This window comes from Protopterus annectens, chromosome 7.part0 (genome assembly GCF_019279795.1).
Source record: "Protopterus annectens isolate FY-2018-M chromosome 7.part0, PAN1.0, whole genome shotgun sequence".
Lineage (NCBI taxonomy): Eukaryota > Metazoa > Chordata > Ceratodontiformes > Protopteridae > Protopterus > Protopterus annectens.
The window spans coordinates 625,561,968-625,584,599 of record NC_056739.1 but is presented as its reverse complement, the minus strand read 5'-3'; the positions used below and the strand labels follow the sequence as shown (position 1 = coordinate 625,584,599).

The following is a 22,632-nucleotide window of genomic DNA, read 5'->3' as shown; positions in this document are numbered from 1 at the left end:
ATCTGTTCGCTTCTCCACTAAATTACCAGTTGCCAAAGTTTTGCACAAAAAGGTTTCATCACACAGCTTGGAAGGTGGATGCTCTATCATTCAGTTGGAGCTATCTTCATGTCTATGCCTTTCCACCTCTGCCTCTCCTTCCCAAGGTACTCTTGAAGGCCAGACAAGACAAGCCATCCATGATTCTGATAGCGCCGGATTGGCCTCGACAGCACTGGTACCCACTTCTGAGGAGTTTAGTAAGGGAGCCTCCATGGCCTCTACCTTTAATCCCGCATCTTTTGTCTCAGGAGGGCAGTCACTTCCTCAATGTCAGGATTCAGTCTCTGCATCTAACAGCTTGGCATATTCTGTTTTAGACCCTGGAGGGTTTCAGCTGCCACAACAAGTTTTGAATGTTATTTTGGAGGCCAGAAGGCCTAGTACTAGGAAAGTTTACGCTGATAAATGGAGGAGATTTTTTATTTGGAGCAAAGAGAAGGACTTTGATGTTTCCAAGCCTAATTTGCGTGCTTCTCTTCAATATCTTACTGAGTTACTAGACAAAGGTTTGTCTTTCTCCTCTATAAAGATTCATGCTGCAGCCATTTCTGCTCACTATGACTGTGACCCTCCTTTATTCTCTCATCCTTTGTTTAAGCAATTTCTTAGAGGGGCAAAGAACATAAGACCCCCACGTAGAGCTCCTACTCCTGCTTGGGATCTCAATTTTGTGTTGGAAAAACTTACTCTACAACCTTTTGAGCCTGCAGCTACGGCCGAGTTAAAGTATTTGTCTTGGAAAACTGCTTTTTTGTTGGCCATTACTTCTGCAAGAAGGGTTTCTGAATTACAGGCCCTTATGGCAGTGGAGCCTTTCCTGATTTTTCATAAGGATAGGGTATCTTTGCGTACTAATCCTTCCTTTATGCCTAAAGTGGTTTCTAGTGTGGCCTTAAACCAAACTCTTCATTTGCCTACTTTTTATGCAAACCCCCAAAATAAAGGGGAGAAGATTTTGCATACTTTGGATATTCACAGGCAGTTGCGTTATTATTTGAGCAGAACCAAGGAGTTCAGACGGTCTCAGCAGTTGTTTGTTTCTTTTGCTTTGGGTTCTCAGGGTAAACCTGTTTCAAAACAAACTATTTCTAAGTGGATTGGGTTTTGTATTTCTTTCTGTTATTCCCATCGTGGTAAGGAGATTCCGGCTGAAATCAGACCTCATTCCACTAGAGCTACTGCCACTTCTACTGCCTTTCTAAGGAGGGTAGCTACAAAAGATATTTTGGAAGCAGCTACTTGGAGTTCAGTACATACTTTTTCTAAACATTACCACCTTCCTCTTTATTCTAAGTCTAGGGCTGGATTTGCCACTGCAATATTACAGGGCATTTTAGCAGCCCCTAATGCTTTATGATTTTGCCATCCTCCCTTTCCCGTTGCTTTGGGATTCTACCCATAAGTAAGGACTGCAGCAATGTGAGATGAAGAACATAGTACAGTTTTGTACCTACCATAAATGTAGATGTTCAAAGATCCACATTGCTGCAGTCCAATACCTCCCTCCTTCCCTCTGTAGTTTGACATGGTTTTATGCTTTGGGTGATGGTTGTTGTTGGGCATGTTTTGGGAGGTATTCTGTTTTGGCTGTGGCCTTTCTTGTTTGGCCTTCTGACATCTGGGGCAAGAAAAGACTGAGGATATGACGTCGGTCATGCGCTTTTATACCCTGACGCTCTGATGTCAGATCTAGGCGCCCATGACCGACGTCAGCCTAATACTTTGGTATTCGGGCCGACCGAGGACAGCGGACTACCCATAAGTAAGGACTGCAGCAATGTGGATCTTCGAACATCTACATTTATGGTAGGTACAAAACTGTACTTTGTGTACCTACCATAAATGTAGATGTTGGTGTATTCACTGTTGCAGTCCAGGTTTACCCACCCACCATCCCCCTTTCCTTTGCTGGGGCTTATCTGTACTTCTCTATTCTATACAACCTATGTGGTGTATTTGCTTGTAGATGAAGGTAGAGTTTTACTTTCTGAATGCATGTTTATTGGCATAAATCAGACTTCCCTTTTGGGGGCACCTGACATCTGGGGCAAGAAAAACTGAAGAAAATGGCATCTGCTGCATCTTTTATACCACTGGCGCACTGATGTCAGGGAGGAGGCGACAGCAACCGACGCCGGACCAGGACTTTGGAATTCAGGCCAACTGTGGGTAGCCTGCCAGCAGGATAACCCAATAGTAATGACTGCAACAGTGAATACACTCTAACATCTACATTTATGGTAGGTACACAACTGTACTGTTCTTATCACCTCCTCTTTTATCTAAACTAACTTGTTTTAAAACAGAATTTTTTTAAATTACTACAAACACTAAAATGTTTATATAAAGCATTATTCACACCCTTCCTTTTTATGGCACTTGGGTGTTTGATTCTGTCACTTAATTTCCAAGTAGTCATACCAACATAAAATGAATCACAGCCTGAGCATAATGCAATCTATATCACTCCAGTGGATTCACGATTACATCTAAAATTCAAATTGATATTGTAAGACAAGTGAGAATATTTATTTATTTTATTTATTTTACATTTGTTGACCCGGGAAAGTCCAACTAGGTTCCACAGATCCTGTTTTCAGCGGAGGCCCGGGGCGAAATGCTCCAGAATATATAGCAATAAAATAATATAGCAAAAGAATCTTCAAAAATGTATCTACAAGTAGTACACTTGTTGCATTTTTAATTTCCTTTTTTATTAATCAGTTTTTCTCAATTTTTGTATCAGATCTCTCTAATTGTATATACTGGGATTCCTTGTACTGACAAATTTTGGGGGACTTCTCAAAATCTGTCCTAATTCCATATGTCCCTTTATAATTCTTCAGTTGTTACTAATTATCTTCTTAACGACAGAGGCATCTACATACATGTCTATAATACACTGTAGAACTTAGGTTAATTTCTAGATCTGATGAACTATTCTTTTTCTCAAAACCATGTATTAATATAGGAAAATAATGAGTAGATCTCATCTTTAACTTCCACTGGCTGTCTTTTCTAATAAACTTAACGTATAACCCCTATCTAAGAAAAAGGAAGTAAAATTAACTTTTCTCAAACATTGCATCACTACTAATCATACGTGAGGCTCTAATATACTGTCCTCTGGGTATTACGTTTCATATACCAAGGATGATTACTTAAACAATGCAAATAACTGAGTGTTTTTTTCTATGTATATTACTTTCAAATTTTTTAACAGGATCAACTGCATGTCTGAAAGTTAACTTTGTTTCCAGTAGAACTCCGTGTAAAGTACAGAAAGCTAGAAGTATCATTTAAATGCCTTAGAAAACTAGCATTATCACTTTGTCCTTTTAAAACAAAAAATAAATCAGTTCTGTTGTAGAAAATATAAGACTCTTGTATATTTGGTAGAAATACATTTTCCCACCAACCAAGCGCAAGATTTGCATATGCCAGGGCAGTAGTTGCCCCCATGGCAGCCCCTTTTTTTGTCTGTAATATTTATGTAAAAAGAAAAAAATTTTCTAAAACACCGTCTAACAATTTACAATAAACTTCTACAGTGTCTCCTGTTATGTTAGCATATGTTTTCAAATGTCTTACAAACACTACCCCCTTGATCAGTCAGGATAGATCTAAATAGACACAATGGCAACCGTGACCAATGTTAAAACATTTTGTAAATTATTTAAAGAAAAATTTCTGATGTGATTTAAAAAGTCCCATGAGTCTCTACAGTATGAAGTCCAATACTGTACAGTAGGGTTAAACACTGAATCTAAAAGAATGGACAGCCCTTCAGTAATACCTCCACTAGCTGATACAATCGGTCTGAAAGGGGGCTGGGTTACATATTTATTAATTTTCGGTATACCAAAAAAAATTCCAATTTGTGGATGTTTGTTATAAAAGAAAGTATGTAAGTTCGTCTATTTCACCATTTAATAACATATCTTCTAATAAAGAATACACAAACCTGTATTTGGTGTTCATTTCCACTAACAGAATCTACTTGGTATTCGTTTTCATTGTTTAACATCCGTTTCATAGCAACATAATCGTGAACGTTCATAATGACCAACCCCCACCCCCCCTTATCAGCTTTTATAAAGTGTAAGCTTTTTCATTTCATAATTCTTTCAATGTGCGTTTTAAGTAAGTTAACTTATAAGACTTAACATTTTTCATACTCAGTCTCTAATATTGCTTTCACAAAACGCTTCAAAATTTTTTAAAGTAAAATGTAATACAGGATTAAAGGTACAAGGCATTTTTGAACCATTGTTCATAACGTGTTTAAGTATAAATGCCAATTTTAATTTCCTTGTATACATTTTTAATTTAAGAATAGTGCGAGTTACACTTGATCTATGACTAGGAATAAAACCAAGTCCAAGTCTAAGAACCTTAAGATGGTGATTATTCAGTTCAGTACCTCTTAAATTAATTATTTTCTGTTCTACTGACGTGCAAGTTATTTTTGCTTTACTTTTTTGCGATTCCAACTCCGGTTGGAAGTGTCGGATGTCTGATTGCCCACATTCTTTGCTTCCAAGCTTTTTTGGCTCTTCATTTATTTCAGAAATTGCAGGTACACCCGTAGAAGAATTTAAGCTATCCTGTATTAATTGAGGAAAGTACATATCATAGGAAGTACCGTCATGATGGACCTCTGCTTGTACTTCCACACATCTAGTCTCACCTTGTGCTGTGTTGAAATTTCCACCCCTGTTTGTAAACGTATTCTCAGTCCAAGCATTCGATTAGTTGATCTGATTTCTTGCATTAGTTGAATGTTTGAGTCCACGCGATTTTCCTTTAAAGTTAATATTTTTTTTGTTTTGTAATGTCTTTACTGAACAAGTAGAAAACCATGTGTAATGTGTATTGGTTTGACAGGCTACACAATCTCATTCTTTTTTCTTTAATTTGCAAATAACTATTGATTGTCAAAACAATCAACTTCTGTTATGCGTTCATATAGGTGTCTGGCCTCCGGGGAAATGGCAAGATATTGTTTTATGTCAGTGTCCCATCCCTCTAGTTGTGTGTAACTGTCAACCGTCCTTTGTTTCTTTTTACAATCATTTTCAAAAACTCCAAACCCATATTGTAAAATTGTACCAGGTTCTTGAAAAATGGGTTGTCATTGCTGATTCCACAAGGAACTTAAGACATGTAGAAATTTTGGCACAATACTTGATTTAATACAGCAAAGTATTGGGTTATCCGTTAAGTTTATTAGAAAAGTCAGCCAAGGAAATAAGAGATGTACTAAATTGTTTCCTATATTAATGCATGGTTTTGAGAAAAAGAAAAGTTAATCAGATCTAGAAATAAAGTTCCACTGTGTATTATAGATACGCCTGTAGATGCCCCTATTATTAAGATCATTAGTAACAATTGGAGAATTATTAATGGACATAAGGAATTAGGACAGATTTTGGGAAGTACCCCAAAATTTGTCAGTACAAGGAATTGCAGTATAAAACAATTAGAAAGATTTGATACAAAAATTGAGACAAAATTAATTAATAAAAAGAAAGGAACTTATAAATGCAACGTGTACTATTTGCAGATGCATTTTTGAAGGTGGTTCTTATATTATCTCACTTGTCTTAATATAAATTTGAATTTTAGATGTAATTGTGAATCTACTGGAGTGATATACATTGCATTATGCTCAGGTTGTGATTCATTTTATGTTGGTATGACTAGGAAATTGTGATAGAATCAAATAACACCCAAGTTCCGTAAAAAGGAAGGATGTGAATAACACTGTATATAAATATTCTAGTGTTTGTAGTAATTTTAAAAAAAATTGTTTTACTGCTTTAGAAAATTAGTTTAGATAGGAGGTGATTATAAGAACCTGGTGGAAACTAGAGAAGTATTTTGGCAAACTTGGTGACTGATAGTCCAACAGGCTTAAATGAACATTAATATTAAACATTATTTAGCAAACAGTAAACTAAAAAGTTAACTGAGTTGTTTTAATTGCATGATGTGATTGGTTTTAATGGCTTTTGGGTGTATATTTAAATGGAATGTTGTACTTTTGTGCTTTTCTGATGAAGTTGTATATGAAAGTGGATATTAAAACACACTACGCTACTACCGTTTGTCTTTTTGTGGTTTCCAGTGAATTTGTCGTGTTCATTTACTCAGCCTTTGTGGTGGTGGTATTTGGATTTAAGTAATAAATATAATCATGAAAAATTGCACAGCTCATAGGCCCAACAAAAAACTGTCCGTTTTTGCACATTGTTTTGTTTTCTGCATATTTGCTGATTTACTTTCTCTGTCCCCTTTCTCAGCATATTCTAGATTACCTATGCAAGTGTGTGAGGCAGTGATAAATGATTGTTGAATACTAAAACAGCACAAGTATTGATCAAAGCTGAGGTTAAACTGTCTGCAGTCATGTTTGTTTAGCCTCTGATATTGGGCTTGTTATTGCATATGATCACTATAAAGATATTTTAACAATTTTAACTTTTTTTTGTTTACTTTTACAGGTATTCAATATGATGTGGAAAATGAAGAAAGGCAGGTCCAGGAAGCAAAGCAAAAGGAATTACTGCGCATAGAAGAAGCCTTGCAAAAAACAGCAGAAAAAGGTATAAAAGAATCTGAACTCACTGGTTCATTTTTCAAAGCAAATTAGAAAGAAAAACTAGCTTTTAAACCACAAAATTTGGAAATGCTTTAAATTTCAACATGTTTACTTAAGCCTTTAACTTTTAGTTTGAACCAGACAATTTTAATGCTGATTGTTTCATAGCTGTATTGGTGTATAGTGAAGTGCTGTAGTACGTTTGCAGTCTTTCATCCACTTCTTTATGAAATACATTTAGACTTGACAGAAGCAAGGCTTGAATATGTTGCGCTTCCACATGTGTGCATTCAGGGGCAGCAGTTTTCACATGTGAATATTGTCTCACTTATATTGAGTAAACTAACAAAAGGTCGGTCCTTTAATGGTCATGGCAATCCAGCTTTTATGTCCAAGTATGAAACGGCATGCTTTCATCAACAACTTTCCTTTGCTGATTATTTGAGAATTGTTGTTGCATGGTTTTCCACGGTTGTCTTTAATGTCAAAGTCTTGTGATTATGCAGGTTTAGGATGGCTTCAGTATAGTTTGTGTTGCTGCCATTTGGATTTGTACAACTTAAATACTGTCAGTTTGTGATGCTGAATTCCTCATAGTAGCTACAAACATGTTTGATTTTTATTTAATTTATTTGACATTTGTTTACCAGGATAATCCGGGTCAGAAATAACCCATTTTCACCAGAGGCCAGGGGAGAAACGCTCCAGTTATAGACTAATGTACAGACATAAGCAGTGAGGTACAATATTAAAACAGCAGTAACAGTGAAATAGAAATGCAAATACATACAATTGGGATCAGGCAGATGACTAAACATTTTTATATAGAAGGTGGTGTACTTTATGTATGCAGATAGTTGCTTAATAGAAGGGAACCATACATACATTTATTTTAGGTGGGTTGTAGATAAGGAAGGCAGTTAGATGGGAAGGGAGAGAGTGGAGGAGAGATTAACCAGGAGTGGACAAGAGATTAGCCCGGATCAGTGCATGAGCACTGCCAAGAGTTGTTCATGTGCTGTTTTAGGGAAGTTTAGGTTAGAAGTACTTATTGGTAGTGGGAGTGAGTTCCATGCTTTGGCAACATAGCGAGAGTATAGGCTTTGTCTATGTTTTAGAGGGTTTGGAGTCTGAAATTTTGTATATTCAGACCGAAGGGTTCTGTTTGGGTTGAAAGGCTTGATCAGAGCTTGTACAATGTAGGGATTTGTAGACCATGTTGTACAGTATTAACAGTTGAACATATAGTAGATAATTGGGGAATTCTAACCAGATTAGTTTTTGTAATGCTATACAGTGGTATTTTCTAGTTTTTGAGTTGGTGGCAAACTTTGCCACTTTATTGTAGCACTGTTCTATTTTGAATCTAGTGGATATCTGTAAGTTGCTAAGTACAGATGTACTATAAAGGAGGGAGGGTAGAAGGAACGTTTGGCAAATTAATTTTTGTTCAGTTTAGGGAGTGTTTTTTGTAGAGTTTGTAAAGTTTCTGGTGGGTTTTCTTTATATTTTGTTGAAAATGGAGATCAAACTTTAAGTGATCATTTATGACAACAGCTAGCAGTTTAGGGTGGTGGACTATTTCATTAGTGGTATTGTCAGCAGAGTGAATTTTGAAATTTAAGTAGAGGAGTTTTTTTGCCTGGAAAAGAAGCAGTTGAGTTTATTTTTTTAGGGTTAAGGAATAGCTGACAGTAAACCAGGATTCAATGGCAAAAAGTTTGTATAATGGTGAGAAGTTGGGGTAGTATAGTAGAAGTGCAGATTATTGTGGAATTATCTACAAATTGTATGACTATTCCAGTAGAAGAGGCACTACATAAGTCATTTGTAAATGTATTGAAAAGTAGGGGCCCTAAGATCCCTGTGGGACTCCAGTTGGGTCAAGTAGAAAGGAGGAAGTTTTTACTGCTTGTTTTCGATCATATAGGTAACTGTGGAAACATTTTAGGGTGACCCAAGTTAAAGAGCCTGTTCAATACAAATGAATGTCAGACTGTGTCCAATGGCTTTGACGGGTCAAGAAACAGAGCAGGTGCGAAGCAAACTTGTATCTCTAGCTTTTATAGATTTGGTAAAGGGCTAGGATGGAGTTGATGTGCTGTGGCCTGGACAGAAACCATGTTGCATATTTGTAAGAAGGTTGTTTTGCAGCAAGTATTTAATAAATTGTAGATGAATACATTTTACATGTATTTTGCAGATGGAAGTAAGTATGGCTATGGGTCAAAAGTTTGTAAGTTCAGTGGAGTTGCATCATTTGCGAAGAGGGATGATATTGGACTTTTTCCCAGGTGGTAGGTACTGTGGACTCTGAGATTGATCAGGATGCTGTCGGTGGACAATTTTGGGTAAGAAGGAAGTAGGTTACCTGCGAAGGTGAAAGCAGAGCTTGTCCCGTAATCTTTGAGGCTTGTAGGTATTGGTTGTAGAGAGAAAGTGGCACTGTTCTCAGAAAGAGGTGGTGTACCTTGAATGTGGAGAAGGTCTAGGCCAGCTGAAGGAACATCATTAAGGGTGGTTCGAGAGGAACGGGCTGGTGTTTTGGGGGGGGGTTAATCAGACGGGCTGGTGTTTGGGGGGGATTTTAATCAGATCAGCTGTGGATTTTATTAAGTGGATGCTAGTTTTCAGCAATTTGAGAAGGGAGGTGCATTGAGTGAAATACTGGGGTCTTTTTTAGTTCCTGGGTGAAATAGGATTGAGATTGAGGACAAAAATCTTTTTGGATCAGTTGCATTCCTGCTATAGGTGAGTATAATTTTTTTTTTGGTAACCCATTTTTAACTTGTTTATGTAGGTTGAAATGCATTAGATCTAGTTCTTTACTTTGCTTCCATGGACCCCAGGCTGCATCCATTATTTTTCCTTAAGTTTTTGCATCCCTTGGTTAGCCAAGGGACAGGGTTCTTTTTAATTCTTTTAGTGAGAACTTGGAACTACAGTATTGAATAATTTTAGGAAACTTGTAGTGCACTGCTTCATCTAGCAGCAGTTTTAATGCTGACCAGTTTATTTTGCAAAGTAGTTCATTGAACTTGTCCTTAGAGAAATTAGTAAGGTTATGAGCAGATTGTAGGGTGTGTGTTTTTGGGGAGTGAGTGTTAGCTCGGGTGGCAAAAGCAGTCAAAAAAAGTCAGGGAGTTTGGATGTGTGCCAGCAGAGGTGAAGTTAGAAGGATGTGATACCAGGATCAGGTAGATTGAGTGTGTGTTATACTTAGTAGGGCAGGGTAATGAGTTGGACAGCTGTAGTAGTGCAGCAGTTAACATTGCTGCCTCACAGCAAGAGATTCTCTGGTTAGATTCTCTGCTAGATTGCCTTTTGTGTGGCGTGTGCGCGCATCCTCTCTATGGTTGCGTGGGTTTCCTTCAGGTGCTCTGGCTTCCTCCAACATCCCAAAGACATGCTGCAGGTGGATTGGACACTCTAAATTGGTCATAGGTGAGTGTGCCTTCTGTGGAAGGTGGGCACAGGGCTGGCATCCTGACACAGTAAAACTCCACTGCCAATAGTTCTGCAGACCGTTCTGCTGTGGAGACCCCTAACAGCAAATGCCGAAAGGAAAAAAGGGTAGGTAATGAGTTGATAAAAAAACATGTAGGTTGATGCTATTTGTTGGTAGTTGGGATGTGAGAGATTGGCAGTCTCTGTTAACGTCTCTTAAAATAGTCTTGTTTTTTCATTGTCATGGTCCAGAATAGAATGTCTTCTAAAATGGAGTTAAAAATTGTATTTCATGTGGGAAGCAAATACCTCATAAGGATTTTCATTCTTACTGTATTCCTTGCCCTAGGCCCTGACCACGACGTAGCTAGTTGTCGGTTTTGTGCTAGATTCAATCAACGTACTATTAAACGAAGGTACGATTTTGCATTTCATTACTTCGGTAGGCGTTTTAATTACAAAATGTCGTCAGATACGGTTCCAGCTACCGGAGTTCACATATGACGCAAGGACAAAGACAGGCCTCCAAGGTCCAAATCTGACGATATCGCACAAGCAGAGCCAGCTTCAGGTTTGGCCGTAGTCAGTGAGGCACTTTTGCAGCCCCTGTCATCGGCCATTTCGGAACTGATGGCCGAAACGGACTCCCACGAGGAGCCATCTAGGCCTTTGAATATTTCAATTGCAGGACCTTCGGACAATGCTCCTTTGGATGGGTTCGGAGCCGCTGTGTAGGTACCGGCTTCTGAAGGGGTTTTCAGGCTTACTCAGCTTCTGATAAAGGCAAAGCCAAAGGCAAAGACTCCTTCCAAATCAAAGACTGCAACACAGGCCTGCTCCTGTTAAGCCTGACGGATATTACAGGGTTCCTGATTCCCACCAGTTTTTATACAAGAACCCTACTGCTAACCCTGAAACCATTTCTCAGGGTCCTAAGGGAGTTAAGGCTGCTTCTGCTAAAAATCACATTCCCACTGAGATTCCAGATCTTTAGAAAGATGGGGCAAAAAAGTGTACACTTCTGCTACTTTATCCATTAGGGCTTTAAACTGTCAGTTTCATATGCTGAAATACCAGCAATTTCTCCTGTCTGTTTTAAAACAAAAGCTTACTTCCATTTCCGCCTGTGCAGATAAGGAATTACATGACTTAATGCATGCCACTGAACAAGTTGGGAAGCATGGTTTACACTGGATTTGATGCCTTGGAGGCTTCTTGTAGGGCTGCTGCCTCTGGCATAGTCATTAGAAGGCATGCATGGTTAATGGAACAAACTTTGCCTGATCAAGTAAAAGCTAAATTATTGGATGCTCCTATTCAGCATAATGTTTTGTTTGGATCTAAAGCTGAAGAAGTGATTAAAAAGATGGAGGACAAGGCGAAATCCATGCAAACTGTTAAAGATTTCTTACAAGTACAGCCTCCCAGATTTAGTAGGAATTGGCCTACTAAAAATTGGTCCTTTCCCAATACAGACAGGCCTCAGAGGGGTAGGTACAGACGCTCCCGAGGAAGGCCTCAAGCACAAGCCTCTTACAGACCAAGACAGTGGACTGCTTCCACCCCTAGAGGGGGAGAGGACAGGTCGCAAACCCATAGGAAACAGACCCAATGACTCCCTCTGTTGGGCTGCAGGAACTTCTTGCCTGGAAGCCCCTCTCGGAGGAAAACTTTCACTTTTTCACCAAAATTGGACTCATATAACCCAAGACAAGTGGGTTCTGGATGTGGTTTTAAGAGGTTACAATTTCCATTTTCATACCCTACCAAGGCCAAGTGGATGGCCAGATCTTCCAAAACATCAATGGACAGAGGCCTTAAACCAGGTGGAAGCTCTTTTGGCTATGAAAGCCATAGAACTAGTTCCGCTTTCAGAGATGGGACAAGGTTTTTACTCAAGGCTCTTTCTAGTCCCCAGGAAGCAAAATTCATGGAGACCCATTCTGGATCTGTCAGTCTTGAACACTTTTCTAGAAATACCAAAATTCAAGATGCTTACTTTACAGCAGCTACTTCCAATGCTGACCAAAAATGCATGGATGGTGACTTTGGATTTAAGAGGCATATTTACACATTCCTGTCAGGCAGGAGTGCAGAAAATACCTCCGGTTCAAGGTGGGATCGAGGCATTATCAATTCTCTGCGCTGCCCTTTGGATTGTCTACTGCGCCCAGGGTCTTAAAGTGCCTGGCTCCAGTAGTAGCTTATTGCAGACTCAAGGGAATTCAAGTTTACCCTTATCTGGATGATTGTCTTATTCAGGCAGAGACAGCAAGGATGTCTTACTCCAGCATCTAGAATTTGTTCAGAAACTTCTCAAGTTCCTGGGATTCACTGTCAACATAAAAAAGTCAAATTTGACTCCCTCGCAACAGATAACTTTTCTGGGTGCTCTTCTAAACACAACAACCCATATGGCATTTCTGACATCCGAAAAACAATTACAGCTGGCTTCAACTTTCAAAACCTTGGCAACTTATCTCTATCTGCAAGGAAATTCCTGCAGGCTTTGGGTTACATGGCCTCCTGCATCCTTCTCGTACCATATGCAAGACTACATATGAGGAAAATACAGTGGTACCTAAAAAGTGTATGGTCTCAGCATTGCCACAGTTTAGACATACTGATCTCCGTCCTGCCTTGTCTTCAGAAGGAATTCCTTTGGTGGTCCAAGGCATGTACTCTAAACAAAGGAAAACCCTTCTGTCTGCCTCCTGCCACTTGGATACTAACCACGGACGCCTCAGATTATGTGTGGGGAGCCCATTTTCTGGACAACTGTATGCAGGGCCTTTGGACAAAGGATCAGGTGCACCTACATATCAATTTAAAGGAAATGTTAGCCGTTCAGAAAGTTCTGTGGGCCTTCAGGAATCTTCTACAACCAGGACAACTACTGATACGAACAGACAACACCACAGTTATGTGGTACATAAACAAGCAGGGGGGATCTCATTCCTACCCCCTTTGCAGACTAGCCATGAATCTATGGAACACAGCTCTAGCTTGCAATCTGGACCTTCAAGCTCAGTTTCTACCAGGAAAGCAAAACTTCCTGGCAGACAGTCTGAGCAGAAACCTTTCGGATCCACACGAGTGGATGCTGGACACCAAAATATTCAGGGTAACAGCAGTCTGGGGATGTCCTCACATAGACCTGTTTGCATCCCATCTCAATCATCAACTACAGAATTTTTGCACCAGGACTTTCCACAAACAAGCTTGGAAAGTGGATGCCCTATCATTCAGTTGGAGAAACCTCTTGGGATATGCATTTCTGCCTCTGCCTTTTCTTCCACGGGTATTATTAAAGATAAAACAGGACAAGCCCAAGATGATAATCTTGCTGGCCCCAAATTGGCCTCGACAGTTTTGGTACCCAACTCTGAAAAACCTATGTCGGGAGCCCCCTTGGGTTTCACCACAGACTCTGAACCTTCTGTCCCAACATCAGGGTCAGGTTCTTCACTGCCGTGTCAGAACTCTCAGCCTGGCAGCCTGGTTAATCCAGGGTCTTTGATTCATTCTCTCCTACCCATGCAGGTTATGGATGTCGTTTTAGAAGCCAGACGTCCTAGCACTAGAAAATCTTATGCAGGAAAATGGAAAAGATTTTGTTCCTGGATGCAGGCTCAGGATTCTGATCCTCTTCCTAACATTCCTTTGATTTTACTTTATCTGACAGATCTCTTACATAAGGGTCTCTCTTTCTCTTCCATTAAGATTAATGCTTCTGCTATTTCCACTCATAATACAGACCCTCCAATCTTTTCCCACCAGCTCATGAGACAGTTTCTCAGAGGAGCTAAGAACTTAAGGCCTCCTAGATCTCCTCCCATTCCTGCTTGGGATCTTAACTATGTTTTGGAAAAACTCACCATTCCTCCTTTTGAGCCTGCTGCCTCTTCTGACATCAAGATTTTATCTTTGAAAACAGCCATCCTGTTAGCTCTGACCTCTGCCAGGAGAGTTTCAGAGTTGCAAGCTCTTATGTCTGTGAAACCTTATATTATTTTTCATCAAGACAGGGTTTCTTTAAGGACTAATCCTACATTCATGCCTAAGGTGGTTTCCAAAGTGGCTTTAAATCAAACTATCCACTTGCCAACTTTTTTCCCCACTCCTCAAAATAAAGGGGAAAGGATCTTGCATTCCTTGGATGCACACAGACAACTATGTTTTTACCTGGATAGAACCAAGGACATCAGAAAATCAGAGCAATTGTTTGTTATGCTTCAAGTTCTTAAGGTAAAGCCATTTCAAAACGGACCATTTCTAAATGGATTGCTCATGGTATTAGATTTTGTTATTCGCACCATGGAAAGCAAATCCCAGGGAGTATACAGACTCATTCCACCAGAGCTGCTGCCACTAAAGCTGCCTTCCTCAGGGGAGTTCCTACCAAAGACATTTTGGAGGCTGCAACTTGGAGTTCAGTGCATACTTTTTCAAAGCACTACAATCTACCTCTCTACTCTAAGTCTAGGGCAGGCTTTGCTTCTGCAGTCTTGCAGGGCCTTTTAGCCACCCCTTCTACTTTATGACCACCACCCTTTCACTCTGCTTTGGGATTTTACCCTACAGTCATGATTGCAACGGTGAAACACGATGAACATAGTACAGTTGTGTACACTTACCATAAATGTAGATGCTCGAGTGTCTTCACTGTTGCAGTCTGGGTTTCCCTCCCTCCTGTCCCCTCTTATTTTTACCTTTGTATGGTTTCCTTTCTCACCATTCTTTTGAGGTGTATTTGCAAAGGTTATGGGACCTTACTCATTTTGGAACTCCTGACATCTGGGGCAAGAAAAACTGGAGAACATGGCGTTGGCTGTCTGCTTTGTACTCCTGGTGCTCTGACATCAGGAAGCATGGTTGAACAGCCGACGCCGGACCCATACTTTGGGATTCTGGCCGACCTAGGACTGCCTGCTGGCAGAGGAGAACCCTACAGTCATGACTGCAACAGTGAAGACACTCTAACATCTACATTTATGGTAAGTGTACACAACTGTACTTTTTTGGGGGGAGGTGGTTGTAAGAGATATGAGGCAGTTTATCTGTAGTGTCTAGGCATTTTGGAACTGAGTAAGGTAAGTTGTTCAGAGAATTGTGGAGAGGTATTTGTAAAGCTATGATGGTATTACTGGTAGTTGGCAGAAAATGTTTCTGTGGAGGTAAACATGTTTTGGGGTGGAGGTGATGTGTATGTAAGTAGTAGTAACATAGAGGTTATTGTAACTAGTAGTAATGTTAGTGCATGTTTGAGAGTTTGGTGTGAGAGACTTAATGTGTTGAGTATAAGGGGTGGAATAATATGGTAGGTGCATGTAGTTTGAGGTTGGAGATTATATCTTGTAAGATGGGTGGGTTAGGTAGTGATTGCTGGACAGAGCTAATTGAGGGAAATATGATAGGTTCAGATAAGAAGGGGTGGAGCTTATGTAACTGTAAATGTGGGAGCAGTGGGGGGGATTTGGGGGTAGGGGAGCAGAGTGAGCCCCAGCATAGTGAGGGCGAAAGGAACAGGCGATACCTGGTGACCAATATGCAAAGCAGCTACCAGCTCACTTCAACTACAGATCTCAAGTCGGTGCACAAAATTCATTTAAAAGTAGCACCTTTCTGAGGTATTTTGAGTAGTTATGATCAGGATGTGTTTCTATAAGAGCTGTAAGGAGCACCTTGAAGCAGCAGGCTACAATAACAAAAGCGTGGGTGGAGGGGACCTAATTATACCGTCCCAGCCATTGTGCACACCAGTAACTATTTCTACAGGCAAGCAATTTGAATAAGCAACAACTATTATCTTGGTGAGAGATAAATGTACATTGCTAACAAGCGTACTTCCAAGTTGGTGTAGCATCCTTGATGTTTAACTTATTTAAGCCAGCAAGGAACTCTATTGGGGGAGGGGATAACAGTTCTGAAGGGAGACGCAATAATGTGATGTAGCTGTAAGTGAAGAGAAAAACACAAGAAATCAGGAGGGAGAGGGAAGAAAAATCCTAGAAAAACTGAAACACCACTTAAGCCTTCTTACTAAAACGTCTACCGTTACACTGAGGAATTACAACACAGCAATGCAACCTAGTTAACTTGCCATGTGCTTGCTCTGAAGCTCAAAACAAACTACTCAGTACTACCATAAAAGCTGTTTCTTGAGTATTTTGATGAACTGGATTGGGTAACATGCAATAATGCAAAAACTTTCTCAAGCAGAGAACAGTTAAAGTAATGGCTCACTGTACAGCACAAATCCCGCAGTGACTGGTTAACAGTGGTTGTATAGTTTTCATTGTGTTCTGCTTCAGTGTGTAAGCTGTTAAGAGGTGCTTAAGAGACGGAATGTTTAAGAATAGCAGACCATGTTCTTTGTAAACTTTAACCTTTTCCAGCTTTAGGGATGATCTTGCTTCTGGAAGCTACTATACGAGGGTTGGTTGGTCTTTTCATTTTCATTTACTTGTCAACCTGTTGACTGATTTTTGTCCACGTATCCTTTCCAGCCATGTCCTGAGCCGAAGACTGAAGTGTACAAAAGGTGAGGTGATAGATGATACAATATAATGCACTAACTGTGCGGGAAGTTGAAAGCTGGAAATTCAAATGAAGTAATAGTGATTGTTGAAGTAATCATGGCACTAACAGATGCACTAGCAGGTACTCAGTGAGATTTAAATGTACAACATAAAAAAATAAAAAATGCATGGTGTACAGGTTTTAAGGAATTGACCAAATTAAAAAAAAAAGTCTGCTAGCTCTGAGTTAACCGGATGTAGATAATCCAGTTATAATGAGGGGATTAACTAGATTTAGCTTCCAGTGAGTAACTTTTCAAGCATAATCTTGAAAGCATCCTTACTGTGCTTGTAAAGATTAGCAAATGTGTGTTGTAAAGATTGTGATGTAAATAAATCTTACTATGTGTGATGGCTAAAGCATTTTAGGGCAAAGGGTAAGAAACCGCAAAGTTTTTCTCAGCAATATTAAATGTGGAAATATGATAGAGAAGTAGAGCAGCACCTTTCAAGGAGTGTAAGGTGCAGGAGTTATTGTTCGTTGCTGTGCACCCGAGAGCCAGGTAGATGTCATAATGAAACATGTAAGAGGGAGGTGAGGAGTAGAGAGGCAAAACCTAACAGACTTTTGTGTTTAGCAAGGATGCCAGACTTGTGCTTCCATCTGCTGAATACGGATGCCGAATGGCTAGCTTAATTTGTTGTACCTTGCAGTCTAACATTTAGTATCTGAGCCATTAGTTTAGACTAGTAGATGCTAGTGTTCAGACCTAATTATTCTTGTGTTCAAATCTGACTGTTGTATAGGAATACTAACTTCCAAATGTTGTGATTGCATTTTTTAACTTGGCCAGATAGCCAGTTTGTTTATACTATTTATAAATTTCATTATGTATGACAATTTATTCCATTATTTGATGCAAGTTGAGTAATGTGTAGATCAGATGTCTAGTTTTGTCCCGTTCAACCTTTAGGTTGTCTGATCCAACCAAATCCGCCCTTGGTGTCTTTTCTGAAGCTTTGGATCCATTGCTCTGAATTCTCCCTTACTATTAATTCCCTCAACTCCACTTTATCATTTCAGATCTTGTTTGCTGCCTGAATCAACCAGACCAATATTTGAGGGCTGTCAATATGATTTTTCTTTCTAGTTTTGTGATTTCTCCTCGTTACTCCTTTCCTGTCCAGTTTATTGGCAGTTTAATAGTGTGATACTGGTTTAATTTAGTCTGGCATTTGGAGTAGAGAATTACGTAGCTGTTAGATTGGTTTCCTGTGGTACAGTGATGCATGGTTGGATTCCCTCAGTCCCCACTGCCTAACTGTGTAACTTTGAGGAAGTCACTTAACCAGACACCTCTCCTGAGGTGCGTATGTAATAAAGCTCCATTGAGGTCAGCTCTACTCCAGAAAATAAATACAAATAAATGCATAAATAAAATAAAAACAAATAAAATAAAACGGCCATTTCTGATTTTATCCTGCCTCTGATAGCAGCCATTTCAAATTGTATCCTGCCTCTGATAGGTTGTGTTAATAGCAAAATATGTATAGTCATTTTTGGCTTCCTTTTCTCTCTGGTTTGACTATTTTTGGATGTGCTACTATTTTCTTTATTGCTAACTTCAAAAAAAAGTCTTTAGAGAATGTTTATTTTTTTCCTTTTCCTCTTGTAGGTTTCTACAGTTGATTACTATTTTGTCTTAGTGACAGCCTTTTTCTCTAGAATTGATTAATTTTTATAATAGCTGAAAAGGAGGAAGGTTTTTAAGTGCATCTGCTGTGGGCACAAAATTCCCCCACAGGACACTTGCTCTCTGTGCGTATACTGTTTGGGCACTGCTTTGAGCCTCTTTTTTGGCTCCACAGCCTTTCAAACCAGGAAGGAAAAGTTTAATCTTGAAGAGGCTGTTGCCCCCTTCAGACAAGGACTACCCAGACTTCCTTATTCACTCCTTCCCCAGGCAAGAAGCAAGATAAGTCTAAAATAAAGGAAAAGAAAAAGTCAAGAGTAGGGTTGCCACCTTCTCAAATGGCCAAAGTGGGACATTTTTGGTACAAACATCAGATTTTACAGGCTGACACATACCCACGGTCAGTGCAAAGGTTAAAACTTAACTTTTTTGCCTAAATAAAAGCTTATTCTTGTAGCATTTTAGCTGCTTATTCTGTTTCTTATAACATTTAGGTATTTTAGATACAGAATAACTGTTTTATGCAACTATTACATAAAATATAGGAAATAATTTTGTCCTAAAATCTCAGGACATTTGCCATTTTTACAATTTTTTGTCAGGACATAACTGCCCAAAGAGGGACTGTCCCTCGCAAAGTGGGACAGGTGGTAACCCTAGTCAAGAGAGTTGAAGAAAAGTGGAGAACCAAGAAAAAGGTCCCAGGATACAGCTGATTCTCTCAGTTTAGGTCCCAAGATTTCTCTGTAGTCGGATCTGACTGTTTCTTGGGCCCAGTCTTCTCTCCACAGACCCCCCCCCTTTTTTTTTTCTGAAGCCATTGAGCCCAAGACTGCACTGTCCTGTACTCCGAGAGATGGGAGATTCCAGGCCACCACCTGTGGCAGCATCAAGGTCTGCCTGGTAATCCAGACGTCTTAGAGATGAACGTTGATAGAATGATGACGATCTTGAGTTTAGATTCAGTTTGAGGTTCTTACAGCGCTGTCCACCTCAAATGCACTAGCAACAGGTCTGATAATCCCTCTCTTTTATCTGTGGTGGCAGAGCACTTTCCGGGTCCAGCCCTCATCGATCCATGTTCCCCTGGTGTGCTTTTGCTGGAATTGACAGTCCAGTTGACTTCACCAGAATCCTTGTCTCTCGACTTTTGAGGCATTTGGATCAGGATGGGTCTTAAAGTTGAAGCATCGATATTGGGGCTTGAAGAGGCGAGTTAACTCAGAAATTTTTAGAGCAGTATTTTCCTCTCGGGGCCTCTGCTCTCAGTACTCTGGTCTGAGGTCGGTCAGCCAAGGTCTTTAAGGGTAAGAACATCTCCATCCTCTGTCAGATTGGCTCCTTTAGTACAGATTGTGGCTTTGGCCTTCAAGGCCTTTGAAATTGTTTTGGTTGGTCCAAAAGAAAAAGCATTATCTTCCAGCTTTGATCCCTCCCAACCTCAGGTGAATACTACTGTTAATCGACAAGGACATTCAGTACCAAGAGGCTCAGAGGTCACTCACTACGCGAGTTCCAAGTCTGATTCGGATCTGTCTTATTTCCACAAGACAGAGCCATAGAAAACAGATGTGGAGTTGGACACTGAAGAGGCAGACTTGAAGGAAGGTGAAGTTTACCCAAGATCCCTCTTTGGCGATATCCTCGAATTGATGAAGTAATGAGTGGGTTGGACCACTAACAATCTTTCACCTGATAAATCTGTATTACTCAAAGCCTTTTTTGCTGACTCTTCTGTCCTGGGTAGTACTGCATGCTGATCTTCTGGACATTGTGGTTCAATGAGCTTGGAAGAATCCTGACAAGGTAAAACCAATTCCAAAAAAAGCTGGATAGGATTTCAGTTGCCCCACAAGGACGGGAAACATTGGAGCAAATGTCCACCTGTAGATGCTATGGTCATAGTGGCGGCCACAAAAAACTATATGAGGAAAGTTCTTTTGTCCATTCCCTAATAGGGAATCAAGGGCTGTGGGCAGGTTTAGGAAATGGACCAAACACTTCAGTAACATTTGCCTTCAGAATGATAAACTAATTAGCTCGTATGGCACGTTTCCAGTGGGACTTGACCAAATAACTCACTAGTCTCTCTTGGGTAGCTTACCAGAGGATGTCCAAAAACTGTGGACTCCCAACTGTCTACCCTATCAAACGTGACCATGTGTCTACTGTCTAATGCATTTGATGGCATGGCTGGGGTGGCAGACATTACTATGTGCTGGCATGCTTGGATGTGACATTGCAATTTTGTGGAAGGCTTCAAGACATTCTTTGTCAATTCCCCTTTGATGGTTCTATGCGGTTTGTCCCTAAAGTAAAAGATAGACTGACCAGCAGTGAGCAGGGTGATAAAACCTTTTCTGCCATGGGAATCAGTTTATCTTACCCCAAAGAACTTTTTATTTTTTGTTCCAGAAAAGACAGGGGACATCCGACTAGAATTGAACTGGAGTCATCTGATTTAATTTAACAGATGAATTTCCAGATGGTCAGCTTCAGTTCATACTACCTCCTGTGAAAAGATGATTGGCGTCCTGGTGATCCATACAGAACATCTAATTATCACATAAAGGTAGAGCCACAGTCCAGGAGATTGGCTCCCATCCAGAAATGGAGAAATCATTCTGTTCAGAGCACTGCCCTTTGGTCTCATCAAAGCCCCCAGGTTGTTTATAAAGATGATAGCAGCAGTAGTAGTAGCAGCACATCTCCGTCTGTTTAGGGATTTAAGTTTTCCTATACTTAGACTACTGGCTGTACACTGCTGCTTCTAGGGATCTGCTGCTAAAACATCGGGACCTTTTTCCCACTTGGTACAGAATCTGGGTATTACAGTAAATCTTGACAAGAGCCAGTTGACTCTAACGCAACAGACAGAATTCATTGGCTATCACCTGAACACTTAGCACATATAGCAAGGTTACCACATTACAGGGTGCCTTCTCTGTGTCTACTTTCCACTCTGCTCATACAACATCCTTCTCCCTAGACGAGACTAATACTTTGTGTAGGGGTAATGGTACCTCGACAGTTACTCTTGTATGCTTAGCCAGGATGTCCTTCAAGGATGCATCTGCAGCCCTAACATATGGGTTGTCCTGCCTTAGGCAGCCCTTCGATCGGCCGGATTCCAAAGTCTGGGTCTGGCCTCGGCTGATGTCGCACTTCACCCGACGTCATAGCTGCTGTGTATTGGGTATAAAGGCATCAGCCGACGCCATTTTCCTCAGTCTTTCTTGCCGCATGGTGCCCGAAGCAGAAGCTGTTCGCAAGTGCCGGTCGGTCAGATCCAGAGATTTCTACTACCGAAGACTTCTGAAAAGCTAAGTACCCCGTTGGGGACTCTTTCTTGCCTCAGCCGATGTCAGACAAAGTAAATAATTGTTTAACTTGTGGGAAACAAATACGTCATAAGGATTTCCACTCTTACTGCCTTCCTTGTTTAGGCCCAGACCACAACGTATCAGCTTGTCTAGCCTGTGCTTCCTTCAACCGACGGACGCTTAGACGTCGGTCGGAGTTTGCAGAGGAGTTTTTTGGTCCCACTTTTGCATACAAAATGCCGTTGGAGACTCCGACTACACTATTAGCTAAAAAGCATAAGGAAAAGGACCGACACTCGCGGTCCGCAGTTTCGGCTGAAACCACGGTTAGGCCAACCGCGAGTGTCTCTGTTTCGGCTGAAGCAGAGTCCTCGGTTCTTCCTTCGGCCGAAAGCATGTCTCCGATAGCTGAGGCCTCACAGAACTTGGCTGAATCTGCTACTGAAATTACCCCTGTTGAAGCAGGCACCCAGGATTTATCAGATACTATTCCTTTAGACATATCTACCCCTGCACGTGGAGCTGCTAGACCCCCCCCCTGCATCTGTCTATCAAGGCTTTTTCCAGGGCTAAAGCAGCTAAATCTTCTAAGGCCTTACCTGCTAAAACTCCCTCACACAGGCCTACCTCTAGTTCCCAAATGCTCAGCCTGGCTGAGGATCTCATTTCTTTGATCAGGGGATCCCAACCTCACCCAGACAGGGCCTCTCAACCCCCTCCAGATAAGAGGCCTAGAACTGAACCCCCAGAACCTGTTTCTACAGACTATTCCTCTGATGACTCAGATATTTCAGACCCTCAGGAAGGCCCATATTCTCCTTATGAGGATTCTGATGCAGAAGACTCCATTCCTTCTGCTTCTCCTCCTGAAGAATTTTCTTTTGGGGAAACCTTACATGCTATGAGAGAACATATTCAATGGCAGGGCCAGGAATTTTCAGATTCAAGGAAAAGGCTAAGGACTTTTTTACATTTACCACAGCATAGGCCTTTAGCCATTC

The 22,632-nt window shown here is 40.5% G+C and overlaps 1 protein-coding gene across 1 annotated transcript in view; it reads left to right on the top strand.

Moving 5' to 3' along the window:
- The window catches only part of VPS13C (vacuolar protein sorting 13 homolog C), a 6,956,796-nt gene that overhangs the window by 646,117 nt on the left and 6,288,047 nt on the right, over nt 1–22,632 (top strand). The window contains exon 5 of the mRNA XM_044076309.1: nt 6,549–6,650. Within this exon, the coding sequence (XP_043932244.1) occupies nt 6,549–6,650 (102 nt within the window). The remainder of the gene's footprint in view (nt 1–6,548; nt 6,651–22,632) is intronic.